The 20,786-nt window shown below is 32.0% G+C and overlaps 1 protein-coding gene across 2 annotated transcripts in view; it reads right to left on the reverse strand.

The window, feature by feature from the left end:
* LOC124369811 (probable ATP-dependent RNA helicase DDX27) overlaps nt 1–20,516 on the reverse strand; it is an 82,445-nt gene extending 61,929 nt beyond the window's left edge. The window contains exons 1-6 of one of the 2 annotated variants that reach the window (XM_046827936.1): nt 20,319–20,516; nt 18,153–18,350; nt 9,851–9,905; nt 9,474–9,689; nt 8,817–8,882; nt 8,230–8,271 (exon numbers count right to left, since the gene is read on the reverse strand). In XM_046827936.1, the coding sequence (XP_046683892.1) occupies nt 8,230–8,271; nt 8,817–8,882; nt 9,474–9,689; nt 9,851–9,905; nt 18,153–18,337 (564 nt within the window). In that variant the 5' untranslated portion in view covers nt 18,338–18,350; nt 20,319–20,516. Of the gene's footprint in view, nt 1–8,229; nt 8,272–8,816; nt 8,883–9,473; nt 9,690–9,850; nt 9,906–18,152; nt 18,351–20,246 lie in introns of both variants that reach the window. The other variant, XM_046827928.1, reaches the window with a different exon arrangement.
* Nucleotides 20,517–20,786: the final 270 nt, after the last annotated feature.

Here is a 20,786-nt window from a genome sequence, read left to right on the forward strand (position 1 = left end):
CCATTATGAAATATGTGACCCAGGAATTCGATTCTAGAAGATGCCACAACCATTTTTTCAGGACTAACGGTCAGACCAGCATCTCTAAGCCTGTCTAAAACTATTTTAAGATGCTGTACATGCTCGTTGAAACTGTTACTGAAGACAACTAGGTCATCAAAATAAACAAAAAGGAATTTGAATTTTATATCTCCAAAGACTTTGTCAAGTAGATTTGCCAAAACCATGCCACCGGATGCTAAGCCGAAGGGCAGATAGTTGTACTCGTAACAACCTGTGCTTGTGACAAAAGCCGTGTATTTTTTGGAATTCTCATCAAGAGGAATTTGATTATAAGCGCTTACAAGGTCCAGGTGGGAAAAATGAGAAGCCTTCCCTAAATACTGGAATGCTGACTCCACTGTTGGCATGGGAGTGTTCTCCAGCTCAACCATCTTATTTATGAGATGGTAGTCTACCACCATGCGACTTTTACCATTCTTTTTCGGGACTAAAAAACGCCGGACTTGAATATGGAGAGTCACTAGGACGAATAATACCCTTACTCAACAGGTCTTTAATATGGCTGTTTAGCTCTTTCAGTTTGGGAGGAGCATAATGAAAAGGTTTTGAGCGGACAATCTTATTAGTTGTTATACGGATGGTATAAGATATTAAGTTGGTTTTGCCAAGGCATGGTGTTATGGTATCCGGGTACTGCTGCAATAGGTTTTTTAAAATGTGTTGTTTTGTGTTCAAGTTTTCTCCTAATGTTGGTGCTGTATGAGTTGATTCTATGTTAGGTTGAGCTGACTGATCCTGGAATTGATTAATAATTAAGATTGTGTCAAAGGAAAAAGTTATTTTACGCTGAGCCGCATTGATCACCATTTTACTGTGATCTACAAAGTCCAAACCCAAAACAACTGCCACCGGTAGGCTATCTGATACAAAGAAAGGAAAAGTCCAGGAAAGGTGTAAAATATTAAAATGCAATTTAATCTGTTTTTGGAAATTCATGTAAGTACCATTCGCTGTCATGGCTTGAGTTCTGGTGTTAAGTGAGTTGACGTAAAACCCTTTACCTTTCTGAAGGTCCTTAAAGACTGACCCAGATATTATTGAGTATATGGAGCCTGTATCAATTAGTGCTTCAAGTTTGATTTCTTTTATGGATAGCCAGATAGTAAGGGGATCTACCTTGGGTAAAGAAGGTGCCATAGAGCGGACAGGGCGATTCACCTTCGGTTTAGGGGAGACAATTTCCCTGTCTAACAATGCCTCCCTGGGAAGTTTAAATGTTTCGGCCTGGAATTAGACTGACCAGAATAATTAGATTGCCTATTCTGCTGACCGTTTTGGTAGTTACGCTGACTTGTGTTGTTTTTTGGTGTACTATATTGGCCTGAATGGTTATTTCCTGATTCCAAGTGTGAATGACCGCCATTACGACTATTTTGATGTTTATAACGATTAAAGTTACATGACCGGTAATTTTGGTAGTGGTGTTGACTGTTAGTATGATTAGAGTGGCCACTGCTTCGGTTGTAAAACAATCTGTTGTTCTGTTGAAAACTTTGATTATATGGTATGGAACTATGAAGTGATGTAGGTGGGGCTACGTTGGTTGTTTGTGGAGTGTCATAATATGTAAGACGTAGGTCATCCACCGTGGGGGCCAATTTTAAAAGATCATTAATGCAGTGTGGTGTTATAAGTCCTGATAAGCAGGCTCTAGTGGAGGGATTGAGACCTACCATAATAGTAGTAAAGACAACTGCATTATCTACTGTAGGGTTTAAAAATGTAAACATGGCACTAATGTTGTGTACATAGTCAGCTAAGGACTCTGAGTTAGTTTGCTGGCGGTACAAAAACTGATTCTGAGCTTCCCTCAGTGTTCTATCAGTTAAGAGTGAAGTACGTATTGTCTGGACCAGTGAGAGCCAACTAAGATTAGACGTGATAGCATTTAACCATATACCACGAAGTCTACCCTCAGTCCGCGGAATAGTATTCGTAATAAATAGTTTGTCACTTACAAGGTTCAAGTTGAATATTTCTGTAGCTTTAATTACAAATTGTACGAGGTCTGGGAGGGATGAACCTGATGTCATAGGCAGGGCTCTAATCATTTCGCGAACAACAGAAGGAAATGTCGCATCACTATCTCTATTATGGCTTGAGAATAACTCGGCAATCTGTGAAGACACTACTTCTGTAGTGCGTTCAACTGTTGTTTGTGTAAGTTGTTGCATAGCAACTATCAAATTTTATACATTCAGATCTATTATTGTTTGTGAAGGTGTGTACGTTATGTTGGACTGTACCTCAGATTGTTGTGTGACTGTTGGTGTAACATCAGTCGAGGCTGCTGTAGTTTCTAATTTAGATTCATTAACATTTTCGTCTGAGTCGATTTCAACTAATTTATATTTTTCTTTAATATAAGCACGAAGGTGAACTCTCATTCCCTCAAGTGTACTTGCTGGTGTGATGCCCAATAGAGAGCATTGATCACGGGCCTGAGTTATTTTTAACTCTTTAATCCACATTACAGTTTTGGGAATATTGTCTGGTTTATACATATTTGATTAGCGAAAATAAGAACACAATAAGTTAAACAAAGCAAACTGGTACCAAAATATGTTTACTTTTGTAATTATTAGACTGGGGGAGTCTGAAAACAATAATAGTAATAAAACAATTATTGCAAACAAATTGGGCTGACCTAGCTTTGAGGAAAATACGGCAAACCAACACCTACTGGGAGGAAAAAATCAGGTAGTTACTTTAAAATATTAATAAAGTAGTTTTATATTCATGTTAAAAAGTTTAAGTAGTTTAATATTTATAATATTTACTCTGTAAATTAGCTTGTATATCTCTTTTGAATAAATAAAAAGTTATTATATTCAATTGCATTGTTAGACTTATAATTATTGTAACAACTGTTTAAGTACCTGAAACAAATGCTCATATCCAACATCAAACATATTTCCAAGCGAAGTGAAATTTAGAACACAAAGGTTAAGATTCTACCGAAAGTAAAATATTGGCATAACAAAAATAACAAAATCACCAACTACCTTACCTGTATTCGTAACTCAAGGTTAGTTACAAATGATCGTCACACGCTGCAATTTACATTAAAACAAAAGGCACCAGTCATTAATATGTGTTTAACACTAACTAATATAACCAATATCTAAACGTATATAAGGCTATGACGTAAAATAATTTAAAGAAATCATTCAGTTTACAATTTATTTAAGTGAAAACGAAAACAAATCAGCGTTGACTTACAAAGATAACGTACGTATTACCTTAAAACATTGACCGGAAATAATAAAATATTCGTGCTTAACAGTAGTAGTAAAATCTATATTAATCTCTTCAAATCTACAATGTAGAGTAACATAATTAGACTTCGTTATCTACGGAGTGATGATACAAAAACCGGATCTGAGGAACTCTGCTTACGCAATTACGTGCTTGCACGGCAAACTGACTAAACTTGTGTCGAAAAATATTACTTTAGTTCCAAAATTGAGAAAATCTAATTCGGATAATAAATAAAGTAAAATAATTATAACAATTGCGAGCTTAGAACTATAAGTATAATTACGAGGAAAAATGACAAATTTAAATTTTAAAACTGTTTTAAGACGAAACGAGAAATTCTTGTTTGAAACAGACAGACAGACGGAAATTACGAACTCCGTGATAATAATTTTTAAAAGACTTAATCTTTATGAAAAACTTGAAAAAGGAATTGTGGCTGTAATAAATAAATGGGCAGTTATGTAAATAAAAGTTAACAAAGAAAAATACTGCATAACACCTATAATTTGTGAAAAAAATAGTGTTACAGTCTAATACAAAGTGTACTTCAGGTTACTAGTAATTAAAAAACTAATGAAATTGGTTATTAAAATCATAACTCTGCTTAGTTAAAGCTTAAAGGAGACTTTACTGTTAGTAGTTATTAAAAAATACTAAGTTATTTAAGAAATACTTTATAAAAGGGCAAAAAAAATATTGAATTATTAAGGTTGAACTATGAAATTTTATGATTAAAGTTAAACTGTGAACAATAAAATAAATGTTTAAATTAATTCATGTAATAACGGTTTATACTTTAAGCTTATTTTAAATGACTAGAACTAATTTAGTTATCTGATTCTGTTGGTGAAGGTCGCTGCTTCCCTCGTGGCGTTGGTCGCTGCCCTGGGGTGATTTACGCCATTGTTTGAGAAATTACCACTGTTATTCGAAAACTAAAAAATGGACAGAATGCGTGAATTTGAAATTAATGCTGGTTAGGAATGGTGTTGAGAATCCGGGGCGGACGGCCCGCGCTACCAATATTTGCAACCTCGTGTCGTCGCAACCGGAAGAGGGCACCTTCCAGAGGAATAATAACCGTGGATCCGCCACTAGATTCCCTCTATCCAAAACCTAACCAGCTTTGATGAATAAAGATTAACTAATAATTTGGATATAGTTCCGAAAGGTTCCCTAACAATAATTATATCAAGTCCCAGGCCACGTACACTCAATTTACCCGTCCACTTCACCCGATCGCTGCACAACGACTGCTCGCACAACCTCCGATCCCAGCTTGCTAATCTAGCAGGAAAGATCCTATTAGAACATGTCCAGAAGAATTCCGTATGGTAGGAGGCTCCTATTGTTTGAGCTAAGGGCTAGAGGTCAGCGCAGCTGGCTATCGCGTTCACGGCTACTGAAGGATTACGCGCGCCAAATTCAAATCTATAGCGGCACTCGCCACAATCATTACCAACAGAAGGCTATGCATCATTTTAACTATATCATTACCAACTAAAGGTTCTAAATCATTGATATTATTTTGATCACTCTCGTAAACAGCAATACTGTAATGGCACTAATAACATTCCCACTGCTCACAATTGAGTTAAAGTAATTTAACAATGAGACATATAACTTCTGAATGTACATTATACTGTGAGATCTTAATTACATTTGCTACATTAATAACTTGTACAATTGAAGAAAATAATCAACGGATAGGAACAACCTTCCGCATGAAACAACCAGACTCCAGGACTGAAGTGGATTATATGGTTTACTTGCATACATGAAGAGCTATTCAAATGCTGGATGAAAATAAGTGCCAATTTCTGATCAGATCTTCACACTGCTTTAATAATGATCTCCAAAATGGTAACAATTGACTTCTATGTTCGGAAAGTGAGTATAATGTTTAGACTGCTACTATCATCACTTCCTGCATGTGCAGTTTTGGTAGCTCATTACCATATACTGGTTTTATGACAAATTTACTTGTCTGTGTATTTGTCCCCAATAAATGTTGAAATTTTTTTTAACGAATGCAACTCCACCTGCCAACTCTTTTTTAATCGGTTTTTGAAACAAGGTGATTTAAGTAATCCAAAATTTACTGTAAGATACTAATGAAATAGTACGGAATTTCGGTGTGTAATTCAAAAGAAAAAAGAAGGAATGCTCTGTCAAGGAATGTTGCTCCATGGTACTAATAACACTCACAGCTTATTCAGTTCTAAACAGTCCAACCATTGTTTATTTCTCAAACATAACTTGTAATTGAATACAAAGTAAAACTAATCAAGAATCAAGAGGTTTATTGCAACAAAACATTCACAGATTTTACAACTTCAGATGTTGTGTGAACAGGTTGCTTGTCGATAATATATACTAAATCTGTGATACAACTACATCAGAATAAAACTTACATTACATTAAAATATTACAAAACATTAAAACATGTGATCGTAAAGACTGTCATGTAAAAAACTCAGTTATGCTATAGTAAGCTTTACTAATTAGTAGACTTTTAACTGAGTTTTAACTATAAGCCTAGTCTTAATGTCTACCAACTCCCTTAATGTAAACATTTGGTAGCAAGCTGAACTCAGTTTTTTGTTTAAGACATCTATGTATGGTCTCCAGGACAAATTTTTATCAATAAGGAGCCCCAAAAATTTACTAAAATCTACAGCAGTCAGAGTTGTATTCTTGAAATTTATCTGAAAATTTGACAGGGTCTTGCTTTGCAATGTTTGGAATTTTACAATTTGGGTTTTATCACTATTTAGTACAAGCCCAATTATATGTAAACCATTTTTCTAAATCTATGAGCGAATTAACAATTTCTGATTTAATATGTTGTCCTCGGTTACATTTGGACTAGGGATGTAGTATCATCTGCATACAATATCAAAATTATTTTTAACATTATATGGCAGATCATTTATAAAAAACAATAAACAATAAAGGACCCAAAATAGATCCTTGTGGTACACCACTACATATGTTTGCCCATGATGATGTATGTTTTATGCCATTATTGTTGAGTAATATTCTTTGCTTCCTATCAGTAAGGAATGATTGGAACCATTCCAAAGGCTTACCTAAGATTCCATAAAAATTTAAGTTTACTTACAAGTAATGAGTGATTTTACACAGTCAAAGGCCTTGGATAGGTCACAGAAAATACCAGCAGTATCCTGCGACCCATCCAAGGCCTCTAGAATTTGCTCAATCATTTCAGATGCTGCCTCAATAGTGCTGTGGCCAGAGCGAAAAGCCATACTGATTTTTACAGAGGAAACCATTGTTTTCTAAATATGTACATAATTGCTTGTGGGCTATCTTTTCAAAGACTTTTGATATGCTAGGTATATTTGACACTGGCCTGTAGTTGTTAGGGTCTTGCCTTTCCCCTTTTTTAAAAAACTGGTATTACATCTGCATATTTAAGTTGCGAGGGAAATTGACCGCACATGAAAGAGTGGTTAATAATTAAAGCCAGAGGTTGTGAGATGTAAAACGCAGAAGCCTTCAGCACTTGCACTGGGATCTCATCCCACGCAACGGATTTTGTGTTCCTCAGACTCATTATTACTCTATGGACTTCTTGTGCACTAACATTTTTAAAGACCAAATGAGGCTTGCTTATTACAATTAAAGTTACTTAAAAGTTGAATCGCAGAGTTGATCTGTGGGTTTGCACTAATTTTATAAGTAGTATTTACAAAACATAATATTGAGGTGATGAGCAATGTGCTTAGTGTCTACACAAATTTCATCTTTTATTTTGAGTCTTGTACAGTCTTGTTTTTTTAGTCGTACTAATACCTAACTTTGGACTTCACTACATGCCACACCAGCTTTACTTTTGTTTTGGAACACAGCTTTACTTTTGTTTTTGGAATCACTGATATATTTACAGTTATACATTCTTTTAGCAGCAGTACAAACTTTTTTTAAAAATGTGTTTGTAATCTTTTACATACTGAATAAAATTTTACATCATAGCTAGATTTTGCTATTTTATGTAGTTCCCTTTTTTTCTTACTTGACTCGATTATACCATTTGTAATCCATCTCTTGTTTTTTAAAATATTTTTAGATCCACATTTAGCTTTGACAGATTTATAAGGGAAAGAAGATTCAAAACATGTCTTAAAACTGCTAAGAAAAACTATTGAAATTATCCTGCACAGTGCTTAAATTGACAAACATTCCATGATGTATTACTAATACAGTCAACCATACCAGCAATATTCTGAGCTGTAAATATCCTTTTTGTAGTGGAACCTTTTTGTGCTGTAAAATCATTCTTACAATCAACTGATATTAATAAGGCTCTATGGTCAGATAAACCTAGCTCAATATTTAATAGTTTACTTTGCTTAACTCCATTATTGGTAATAATGTTGTCTATACATGACATAGTTTCTTTAGTTACTCTAGTTGGCATTTTAAAATTGTAAGTATACCCATATGAAATCAGTAAATTTAAAAAACCTATTTCGTAAATTGTAATCTCTGCATGACTCCAAAATATCAATATTAAAGTCTGATGTTATATAAACCTGGTTTCTTTTAGATTCTCTTTTTAGTGCCTTAAATAGTTTTTCAAGTTTAATCAAAAAGCCATCTACATTGGACTTATTTGTGTTATGATAAATTGAAATAACAAGTTGGCTCTCATTAGGGATTGCTATACAACAACTCTCAAAAACGAAATCTTCTTTGAGAGAATGGTTTAAAACATTCACTGCACAAAAAAAAATTCAATCACTACACATAAATTCACAGAATATTGTTGTTTATACTTTATGTAGTACCAGTTTAAAATGACACAATGCTAAGCTAACCACTCTGTGGAACAGCTGATGGTGTATGTACATAAATAGTGCAAGAAATATAAATACTAACCTTGCACATTGTGGCAACTGGAGGCTTCCCTGGGAGGCATTCCTACAACATTGATCCTCTTTTGTAATGCACATGACATGAAATTAAATTACACAAAATACGTTTTTACACATTGATGTCACACATTAGAGAAGCATACTTTGATAACACAAATATATTCTATTCATCACATACCAATATGTGAACTAAAAATAAACTGTGGGTAACTTTTAAATTTGAATATCTTACATACATAATGGACAGGATGCAAACAAACTACTCTACAATTCATTTATGAGATGCGGCCACCAATTTATTGAATAATATCAAATAACAAAAAAAATATTTGCCTCACTCTTACAGATCAATCAGTAGACATGTTTGTCTCATGTAAGCTACATGTTGTCATGTGAACGTAATTATTGTTTTGAATTTTATTTAAAATAGTCTTCATAAGAACTAATTTTCAGAGAAAAATACATTTTGATAATTAAAAATTTATAATAAAGTAGCAAAAACTCAAGTTTTAATTGTTTTTTTCACTCAAGTTAAATGCTAAAACCTACCAGAAATGAAAATGCTATGTTTGCTATTGCTTGTAAACTCACCTCTATCACATCATAAATAATGTCTTGTTTTATCATATCTTTTTCCATGCTATTTGTATTGAAGCTCTGTAACATATATGGAAAAGTATGAATTTATATCACAACAATACTGAGCAATATACAGATAAATGTATACTATATCATACGATTACACTGTACTTAATATAGTATATGACTAATGCAGAATTAGGTTGTTCTTGTGTATAACTTTTAATACTGAACAATGTTTCTTATAATATATAATTTATTTATGTAGTTATATTAATTTGTTTGATTCTTTATCAACAGTTATTAACTGGACAGAACATCGCAGATTTATGGGAATGATTAACTATTGGATGAAGTTGTAACGGTTAGCACAGAAGGATTATCTTCTGTGGATGATCTACTGAAGACGTTGTCTAGCGAATGGCTTTGGAGTTTTCAATAGAAGAATGTGTACAGGAAAATAACTCTAATGATTAAAAAGCAACTCCATCTGTTCCTGCCGCAAAACTTAACCAATTTACAACTGATACCAATTGATTGCTTTGGGACTAAAGGTTCATTTAAACATGCAAATTCTGTTTAGTCAATAATGACTATTCACTTTTAACACATAATTAGGAATTTGGGTTTTTAATCAATTACAGACAACTAATACTCAACATGGAATACCTGATGATTCTGTTGAGAACTGCCATCTGAATTGTGTATAAGTTTGGCCTGTTTATTTTCATCATTTAGGAGTTGCAGCTTGTCAGTCTGTTGAGTATTTTCATCAGAGAGGTGTACCACATTATCCTTGTGAGATCCATCATGTGAGAGCTGAGTATCTTCAACGATTGCTGCTTCTGAGGGCTCGTCACTCTCAATGCTTTCCGAGATTGAGTCCTTTGACAAAGAAAAAAAACATGACTGATAATGGTCACTTCAACTTTATAAACCATGAATATTATTATTATGTGGTAAATCATGTGAAATATGTATGTAGGTGTAGTGAAACATTCACTTACAATATCTTTAAACTTAAAGAACTATATATTCTAAATTACCTGGTCAACTTCCAAAAATTCCAAAGGATCTACGCATTCTTCTTCCAAATTGAGACTGCAAATAAAAAAATCACGTACTGAATATAATCAATTTTTAGATTCAGATTCAAATTACTTTATTCAACAAAAATATATACAAATCAAGACTTTAGATATAATTAAATTAACTATGTTTACTTTCCTCTAAATTATTAAAAGATTAATAGACTGTTTTGAAACAATAGTTCTAGTCCTTCTGTGAATATATCATAAAAGGAGAGTCTTCATCTAAAACCTTTTCAAATGCAATAATACTGTACAAATGTTAACATTTCCTCCCATTTACCATGTAATGCTACAAAAGCAGGCAGCTTACTAAATACAATTTTTGTCATTAGCTCTCTCACCTTCCCCTCTTTTAAACCCTTTCGCTATCTCTCTCTATTTTTGTAATTTTTTTAGCAATAAAGTGAAGAATATATAAATATCTTATTATTATACAAACAAAAATAAAAATATTTAAAAATGTGTGTTTTAGCAAACAAAGTTTTATACAGTTTTGTATAAAATCTAGTTTGAACCAATTTTTGTTGTATCTAATATTTATTGAGATTTTCCATAATCAACTAATACAACTAGCTACTAAATAATTTCATAAGCTGTGTCATACATTTTTCAAAATCACAATAAAACTGAGTAATGCTTCCTAAAGTAAAATTGTATTCCAAGATGCAAGGGTTTGCAAAAACTTGTACTGCTAAATATTAACTAACTGATTTTTATACCTTACTCATTATTTATGGTTTATAATATATCAAATGTATGGTGTAATAAATTTTGTAAACAAATACAAGAATTGTGTGGAAAAATATCCATTTTATTTTATAAAATTCTATGTATGAAGATTTTGTTTATTAAATTAAAATCTTATAAATAAAAATGTATTGCTAAGCACTAATCTCAAGAACGACTGGACCAATTCGGTTTTCTTTTTGTAAAATATTTGTTGAAATCCGAGAAAGATTTATATGGAGAGAAATATTGAAAAAGTTACCTCTAATATTTTATAATCCAAATTTAACTGACACTCAACAGCTGTTGACCCTTTAAATTGAAGGTCTTCAAATTTTTATAATATATTAAATATACAGTGCTTGAACAGTAGTGTAATGCAGATAGCAAAGACAATGTTTAATATCTAACTTTTACTCCAGATTACGCCAGTGACGAACAAAAACATGTAATGCATTGTAAATACTATTTAAACACTTTTATAAAAGCAACCTTAATAAAAAAGGCTGTGAGTATTTTCACATAAGGTAATCAAAACTGGCCAGTTAAAATAACGTGTCCCAACTATCCTACCAAGATAACAGTCCAAAAAACCCAAGACTTCTATAACAAAAAACCTTAAAAATGATTATTTTTAAATGTTGCATAAACTTAAAAAAGATTTCCCCCTTATACTGGAAATAGATAGTAGTTAGGTAGAATTTCCCTCTAGGCCATAATAGGCTTTTCAGTCCTACATATGTATGTATATTTTTTTCATCGGGATAACAAAGCAAACATAACAATGACATTGGAAATATCATAGACCGAAAGTAGATTGCAAGAGTAGACGCTTTTTGGCCAAAGTAGATTTCCGAGAGCTACACACCTATATAGTATTGATATTGGTGTAATAAGGCACCGATCAAAAGAACTGTGGTACCAGTAGCCTACGTATATATCTTTTATTCATCAAGACAACGAGGCAAACTACTTAAACCAGAAGTATATGACAAGGCCTAAAAGTAAACACTTTTTTACCAAAGTAGGTCTCCAAGCCCTTATATTTGTATTTTCTTGATCCGAGCAACAAGGCAGATTCAGCTATAGCGACAGAAATATAATAGATTTGAACCAGAAATGCTCCTATACGAACAAAACATGGATATAAATCAGGTTGAACACTGACCCTCTTTAACATGAATACTAAAATAAGATACATCTGATATATGCCTACTTAGATTTGAAAAATGTCATAGCACCATCATATTACATTATAAGCGCTTTTACTAAGTATTAAAAGAAGTTTGATTCTGAAAATTGTGTGCGAAGCGGGTACCAATTAGAATATAATATATTACAGCTATATTTCATAAGAGACTATACAAATCTAAAAATCTCCAAACCTTATCAACTGGCAATGACCATGGACTACAAACAGATCTGTGCTTCAATGTAACTCATCCAAAAGTGTTATGCAACAAAAAAGTATTTCAGTGGGAAGTAAGCTAGTATAATTTTAATGCTTGTTTACACCTAAACGTACAATGATCTGCACAAATAAACCTTGCTACATTCTACTACTACCTATGTCAGTTGACAGAAAAAGATTTTCTTGCAACTCATAGACCATAGAAAAAGAAACACAATACAAATCTCCTACATATCAATAATTTGAATCTAGTTTATATGGTGAAATGGTTAAATAACAATAATAAAGTAATCCAATATTAAATATTATTGAAATTGAAATCCTCTACACTGGCATTTAACACGTTCGCTGCGGGCGGTAAGTCTGGTTATCGCTGCTACGCTGCACTAGGAGCGGGCGGTAACTGTGGTTACCACAGAGCCTTTGTTCTGAAATGAGGTCAGTGTGCGGTGATAAAGTACAAATAATTGTTAACAGCCAAAAATATTTTGGTTACAATGAGATGCCAGTCTTATCGATACAATCTGTGGCAAAAATAATAATAAGCCTCTACAAGTAATACATTTTCTTTCAGTATCAAGTATTTTCCAGATCAACTGAATATTTAAAAAGTTTTTTAAGAAAGGATAAATTAATATATTAGTTTTCAAATTCAAACACAGCAAAAAATTAGAAATTCCAAAATTAGACTTTATTAAAATTCTTTTTCTTAGAAACAATGAACTAAATCTTTGTGGACAAAACTGAAGGAGCTAGGAGTGGTGAAATCTGATAGTGACCAACAAACCCATTTAAATCCAAATGTAATCAATAACTTTATTGTTAATAACCCTATCGATCTGTCCCATCACACAGCTGCTCCGCTTGACAGACCTGCTCATCGGTTTTCATTCACATCAGTGACTGAGGCTGAGGTGGTTAGGGCGGTCATGAGGATGTCTATCAATGCAGTCGGGACTGACAAAATTCCAATCAAATTCATAAAGAGCACCCTGCTAGTCACCCTTTCAGTTAGAATTTCAATATTTAATAAATCTTTAATGTCCTCCCCATTTCCAGATATATGGAAGCATGCTCAAATCTGTCCCTTAATAAGTGTTCTTTCTCTACATCTCCATCTGATTTAAAACCCATCAGTATCAGTTTACTCAGTGTACTATCCAAGTGTTTAGAAAGAATAAATAATCCACTAAACATTCTTCCATGTTATTGTCATTGGCAACATTTTGTCAATATTTCAACCTGGGTTTCCCTTACCACAGTACTGCCACTGCCCTTCTAAAAATTACAGAAGATATAAGAATTGCTACGGACAAGGAACAAGCTGCAATTTTGACTTTATTTGATCTTTCAAGGACCTTCAACTGTATGTTTTACCCTCTTTCGCTGATCAAATTGAAGAAGTATAGTTTTTCTGATGGTTGTATCAAGTGAGTAGAGTCATATCTCTCTAAAAGACATGAAAGGCAGATCTGCTACGAGTGGAGATCTGTCACCCAACGGGTGCCCCAGGGTTCTGCACTTGGACCACTTATTTTTTTCACTATACATTGATGACATAGCTACTAACATCCAACACTCAAAGTTCCATCTGTATGATGATGATTTACAAATTTACCACCACATTTCACCTAATGAGATAGATACTTGTGTATAAGTAATGAAACCTGATATTGATTCAATAGCTAACTGAACTTTCACACATAAACTAGGCTAAAATTAAATGAAACCAAAACTAACTGTATTCTAATAGGCTATTCAAATTCAAAATATTCTTTATTCATTTGTATACATATGTTGTACAGAATAGTGTCAAATTATCATGTAAATATTATAAATACTTACATTATTGTGCCACATAACAAAATATTGATATAAACGTACGCCAATCACCCTTGATAACTAACTTAGACCTAATCAAGATTAACTAACATACACTTTTTCAGTAGATATTTTATAAATTTGTTGAACCAAATACTAACTATTTCTATAATTATAAAACTCTTCTAAAGAGTAGCAAGATATGGTGGTAAGAAATGTCTTTAGTTTTCTGATAAATATTGTCATATTCTGTTCATTGATAATGTTTTGAGGTAAGTACTGCATAAATTTTAGTCCTGCAAAAGTTGTTTTTTTTATAGAGTTCCAAATTATGTCTATCACTAATAAAATGATGCCTTGTATTATATGTGTGACTTTGTGATATAGTGGGAATATTAATTTGTTTACAATATTTAACTGTTTCTAAAATATACCTATCAAATACCGTTAGAATTCCTAGTTTTCGGAAATGCATTTTTACTGACTCTTTACCAGCCAAGCCTAACATTATTGTAATTGCTTTTTTCTGTAATATTAGTAAGTAATCCAAATTCTTTTTTGAAGTTCCGCTATAGATTGCTATTCCATAAGAGATATGGGAATCAAACAAAGAAAAATACATAGTTTTAAGTGAAGTGAGGTTACAGTATTGTTTCAATCTGCCTAATGCATAAATACTAGATGATAACTTTTTTGACACAAAGCTTACATGATCATCCCAACTTAAATTATTATCTATAACTAAACCAAGAAACTTTGTACTAGTTAATTGTTCTACTGAATAATCTTCTATTGTTATCAATGGATTTATTGTTTGTCTATTTTGTTTGGTGTGAAAAGAAATAAAGTTGGTTTTACTGGTATTTAATAATAAATGAGCTGAATTTAAAAATTGTTTTATTTTTGCCATTTCTGTTTCTCCTTTGTGTTCAATTTCCTGTTTATTTCTTCCTGAAAAGCTAATATTAGCATCATCTGCATAGAGAATCATACCAATGGCATTTTCCTCACATATAGAAGGGAGACCCGTCAAATAACACACAAACAGTAGAGGACTCAAAATGGAACCTTGTGGGATGCCACACATAATTTTGTTTAGCGATGACCTATAGCTTTCAATGTACAGTAGTTTGTGTGTTGATGTTTTATTTCAACATACTGATAGCGGTCTTGTAAGTATGACTGGAACCATTTTAACTCTTTACCTTTAATACCAAGTCTAGTTAGAATTTTGAATAATCGTTCATGTGAAATACTATCAAAGGCTTTAGATATATCCAGAAATACACCAATAACATTTTCTTTTTTGTCTATTGCATTGATAATTGTTTCTACGAAATTAACTCCTGCTGTCACTGTTGACCTACCTGTTCTGAAACCATGCTGCTGGTTGTCCAGCAGCATATTTTCCTCCAGATAATGAACTAACTGATTGTGCACCACTTTTTCGTATATTTTTGAGAAGACTGGTAATATAGATACTGGTCTGTAGCTTCCTATTTCCTCCATTTTACCCTTTTTAAAGATTGGAACCACTTTAGCAATTTTTAGTTGATTTAGGAAATATTCCGGAAATTAAAGATGAGTTGATGATATGTGTTAATGGTTTTAATAAATAATCTTTTGTCTCTTTTATCAGACTCACAGGTACTTCATCAAAGCCCGAAGAACTTTTATTTTTAAAGGATTTAATAATATTCAGAATATCTACATCGGTTACAGGAGTGAATCTAAAACGGGTTTGAGAAAACCCCAGCTCATTTGCTCTATCTATCAAAGCAATATTATCTGTACCAGACTCGTCTATGAGGTCACCTAATTTTTCTTTTAGCTTTTCTTGAACCGTATTAATAAAAAAATCGTTAAATGCTGTGCATATTTTTTTAGGATCACTTACAGTTTCCTTTTTCAAATGTATCTTAAAATTATGATTTTCTTTTTGTTGTTTACCGACTTCCATATTAATTATTTCCCAGGTAGCTTTCATGCAATTATCTGAATTTCCTATTTTTTTATCATAGTATTGTTTTTTTGCTTCAATGATTTCCCTTTTAATTCCTCCCTCCCTTGTCTCCCTAAACAATTTACTAAGCTGTAAGATCTCCTCCTTGCCTTCCAGAATACTTTGATTCACCCATTGATTGGACTTATTAGAATTTTTACTAACATACATTTTAGGGAAAATTACTATTAAAATAGAACATAAAAAAATTGAGAAATATCTCATATTTTAAATTGACTGCAGCCTGGTAAACTTCCATCCAAGACTCTACCGCAATTTCTCAGGAAAAATTTTGTTTATTTGTTTTATTGATTTTTTTAGTTAGCTGTTTGTAATTTTACATTGTTTTTTCGGTATTTTTTTTTATTTCGGTATTTTGTGGGTCATGGTCTGATAATTCTGTTATGATGCCGGTAGTAACTAAATTTGGAATGTTGCTAATGCAGTTATCTATGGCTGTTGAGGTTGTTGTGGTTATTCTTGTCTGGAAGTCAACCAGGTATTTCAGATTGAAAGCAGTTAAAACATTTACAAAGTTGGTATAAGATACATCCCTAACCAGTACATTTATGTTAAAATCACCTACAATTATTATATTACTATTGTTTTTTAATAAACAGTTTAATAACAATTCTAGTCTCTCCAGAAAATTTTGTTCATTACATCTTATTGGAGATCTATAAATGCAAACTAACGTAATGTAATTTTGTTCAATTTTAAATTTAGTCATACAGTATTCAAAGACTTTCTCCTGTAACAGTGATTCACATCTAGGTTGTATAGATGCCTGAGTTTTTACACTATTTTGTGCTAAGATCATTACTCACCCGCCCCCTGATTTTTCCCTCTCAAAACTAGCACAAATCTTGTAATTACTGACATTTACTCTTTCTATGTTGTGCCGCGAAACCTTATGCTGGCTTAAAGCTACAAAGTCAGGTTTCAACTCTTCCAAAGTCAAACTTAGCCCATCGATCCTAGACGTAAATGCTGTACATGTTTTGATGAAAAATTGAGATTGTGTTATTTTTAGATTGAAAAACTGTTTTTTTTGGAACTGAAGGAATGGTTTTAGTAGAACTAATGGATTGAACAGTCTTATCTGAACTATTATTTTGGTAAGAACTTGTTGGTAAGATGACCCTAGAAGAGTTATTTACATTGTATCTAACGGGTGATTGTTAGGCTTATCAAAGGCTATCAAAGGCTTATTACTAAAATTGACACAATACTGTACCAAGTCTGATAATGAACAACAAATAAATCGCTTACAATGAAAAAGTAAAAAAACCTGGGAATAACTATCAACAAAATCCTAGGATGGGGCGATAAAGTGTCACTAATGTGTAACAGGGTTTTTGCCTGTATAAATAGACTCAAGCGCTTTGCCCAATACTTGTCGTTGGATATCAGAGTGATGTGGTGAAGGCTCTAGTTTTACCTCAATTCAATTACTGTAACGTGGTGATCAACGACATGATCTTTCTATTTAAGTTCAGTGTGAACAGAACTATTGTATTCAGTTCATTTTCAACTTAAGATGTGATGTAAATATTTATCTCTTCATTTTGAGCAATTATCCCTATTAAAATCCAAAGAAATTAAAGATCTTCATTTACTTGGTCTGTTACATACAAAATCCAGAATGGATGTCCAAGTTATTTGGTCCAAATGTTGTTTTTATCTCCTACTATTAGTGTAACTAAAACTCGTAGGGGTACATCAATTCCAATTCATCGGACAGCCTTACATAATAAATTTTTCACTGTTTTCTCATATCAATTGTGAAACGCTCTCCTAGATAATATCAGAATTATTGACAAGCGCGATCGCGCTAGTTATATTAGGGTCTTTCTGCCTCAGACACAGCAGTAGTGACGGTTGGTGGTTCTTGTGGTCACACTTGGGGTAACTGCGTGAATGGAGAATGATAACTTATTAGTTGTCTATTGTATTAAAAAGATTTCTGTAAGAGTGCAATCAATATATTAAATTTTAATATATTGTAAATTGTATGTTGAATTGTAATTAATTATTAAACATAATTTGGTTTAACATACCAGTCATAATATTGTAATAAGAATTATTATATTCTATTTAAATTATATTTAGTGTTTAGAGGATAAGACAAGTGGAAGAGAGGACTTTTGTGTCCTAACTTTGCCGCTATAAAAAGGCATTTTACACAATTCAGTTGATGTTGAATTGCTCAGTTAAAATTAAAAAAAAAAAACATTTTCCCAAAACGAATAAACAGGTATGAAATTGTCTTTCAACTATTATAAAAACTTGCTCACCTTCGGTTGTCATCCGTCTCCTTCTCTTCTTCAAGCTCAACAAACATTGGTTCACAGTGGACAGTCAGGTCCAAGGGATCTTCCTTCTGTTCATCATCATCCGGGCTATCTGTAATACTCTCACTGTCATCATCCCCACAATCCCGTAATGACTCATTTCCATCAATGTGCAGTTCATTCTCCATTTATGTGAGTCAGCTAAAATCCAATATAAACCTAAGAAACTGAAGAGTAACATCAAAAAAATGAATATCAGATGTCTCTTAAATTAGTCTTTACTTTCCTCTTAATTTCTTAATAAGTGTAAAAACCTCAGAAACTGCTAATACAGACTAATATATTTCATGGTTGGGAGGATTCAATTTTCTCTTTGCAGAAAATGATTGAAATCCATGTTACCCTACAAATTGAAAGTGTAACCAACATGTTATACAATATGAGTTAAATCAAAACAGGTAATTTTACAAAATACCGCTATATTTTTATAATGTACTAAATATTTTTCAAAAAGTATTACAAGAAAAATACCTATTAACAAAACTTCATGATCACCAATCAGATATGTGCACTCAAAATATTATAACAAATGAAGGGTAGACATAAATATGGGAGTTTATACAAAACTAATTACCATTAATATATTGTGTGTTGCATTCAAAAGACACTATTATTATTAAAGTCAAGAATTTTTAAACCGGAATTTTTTACTGTATTTCAATTTAATTAATTGTTGTAACCTACTTCAAATTCCAATGGTTAATAAATATTGTTAGACTTTGTAGTTTATAATGCCTTGAATAATAAATTACTGATAACTATGAACAATAATGATTTTAACTATAGCCTATTGTACTGATAATAAAAAAAATTATATGGTGTAATCAAGGTGAACGGCTATTATTATATTTGGCAGTATAATAAGCGGCTACCAACACAATCGGATTATGATTATCGATACTAAAATTATTAAATATCGATACTATTAAATGCAATATTTGACCCTGTAGAAATGCCATTTCATATTGGCAAAAGTAATATTGTAAGTACTACGTTGCTCAAACGTCTTAAATATAGTTTAGTTATTTTATGCAATCTGAAACAAATAAATTTATTTTACATATAAAAGTATAGCTTCACCATAACACGATTTTAAACACATAAAACTTAATTCAGTTTGCTCAAAACTAATTCAAAGTAAAATCGTGTTTCATTAATGACTAATGGTGGTAAGAACAGTGACGTATGTGTCTTCTTTGTTTCACAAGCAGTCATGTCAGATAACAATCATGTTTTGTATTGTTGTCCACTGACCACATTACTTGTAGAAGTGGTCAGTTAATTCCAAGTCAGTCTTATGTTTTGTACAAGGTACTATTATAATGGAATAAATTCATTTATCCTTCAGAATACATAAGGTAATTAAATATTATTGTTTTGTTGTAATTATATATTATATTAATATTTATACGTTAATTTCTAAGATTGAAAACAAACAAAACTATATTTTTCTTTGAAATATCTATTATGTTATTTGGTCTAACATTTTGATTTTAGTCTTTGACAGTTTGCTTTCAGTTGTTTGGATAGTCATAAATATTGATAATCCGAACCATTCCATAATGGTAATCCGATTGTTGGTGGCCGCTTATTTTACTCCAGCCAGGTGAACTTCTTAATAAATGTTACTAACCTGTTATGATTTGAGTCAGTTACATCTTCTGACAGGAATTTTAGGAAAGTTGAGTTTTAGAATGTAGAGCTCCACAAAATAGTTTAAGCTACTATTCAATGTTTCATATAGGCTATGGTTGCTTAAGTGTAATCTTTTCCAAGTTACTTCTGAAAATTAGCTAGTCAGTTAAAACAACATTAAGCCTACATGGAATATAAGATAAAATGTTTTGTTCTGAGATCAGATTTATAAATGTTGTTTATAGAAATTATCGATTTCATGCACAAGTTATTAAAACGTATCATTGAATTTATTATGAGGTTAGGTTACTTTGATTTGAAATCCAGTTTCAAAATTTTGATAACGTACTATACATAATAGACTTTACACATTTATTAAATAACTGAACTAGGCCTACTTACCTAATATCTATTGGTAGAGCAAAATACAACATACAACTAATAATTCATAATTACATCTAAATAACTGGTTACCAAAATATGGATTTATTTCTTCCGAGACGGTTTATTGTGCAGTAAAACATTGACGACGTGTTCATATCTGAATCCAAAACAATATTAAGACACATTAAAACTATATTGAATGTATTTATAAACCAATAATTAAAATCTCTTATCAGAGTTGACATTTAATGACAATGACAACACATCTAGCAGACCATTTTGACTCCTGACCTGACAAATCGATTAGAACACAATCGATAGCGTCATTTTCAGGCAACCAACATAAACAAAAAGCTCCACAGGGCACAAAACAACTACACATCAGAGGTGACACAACACTTGTTAGCATTGAATATATTGTTGTGTTTAATTATGTACTTAATTTGACATTATTATATTAATCCAATGTCTAAACTATTTAAAACTTAAAAATAGGTATCTTTGAACAATATTATTAATTTTAAAATATTCTCTCTTTTAATTCCATGTCATATTATA

This window comes from Homalodisca vitripennis, chromosome 1 (assembly GCF_021130785.1).
Source record: "Homalodisca vitripennis isolate AUS2020 chromosome 1, UT_GWSS_2.1, whole genome shotgun sequence".
NCBI classification, from domain to species: Eukaryota; Metazoa; Arthropoda; class Insecta; order Hemiptera; family Cicadellidae; genus Homalodisca; species Homalodisca vitripennis.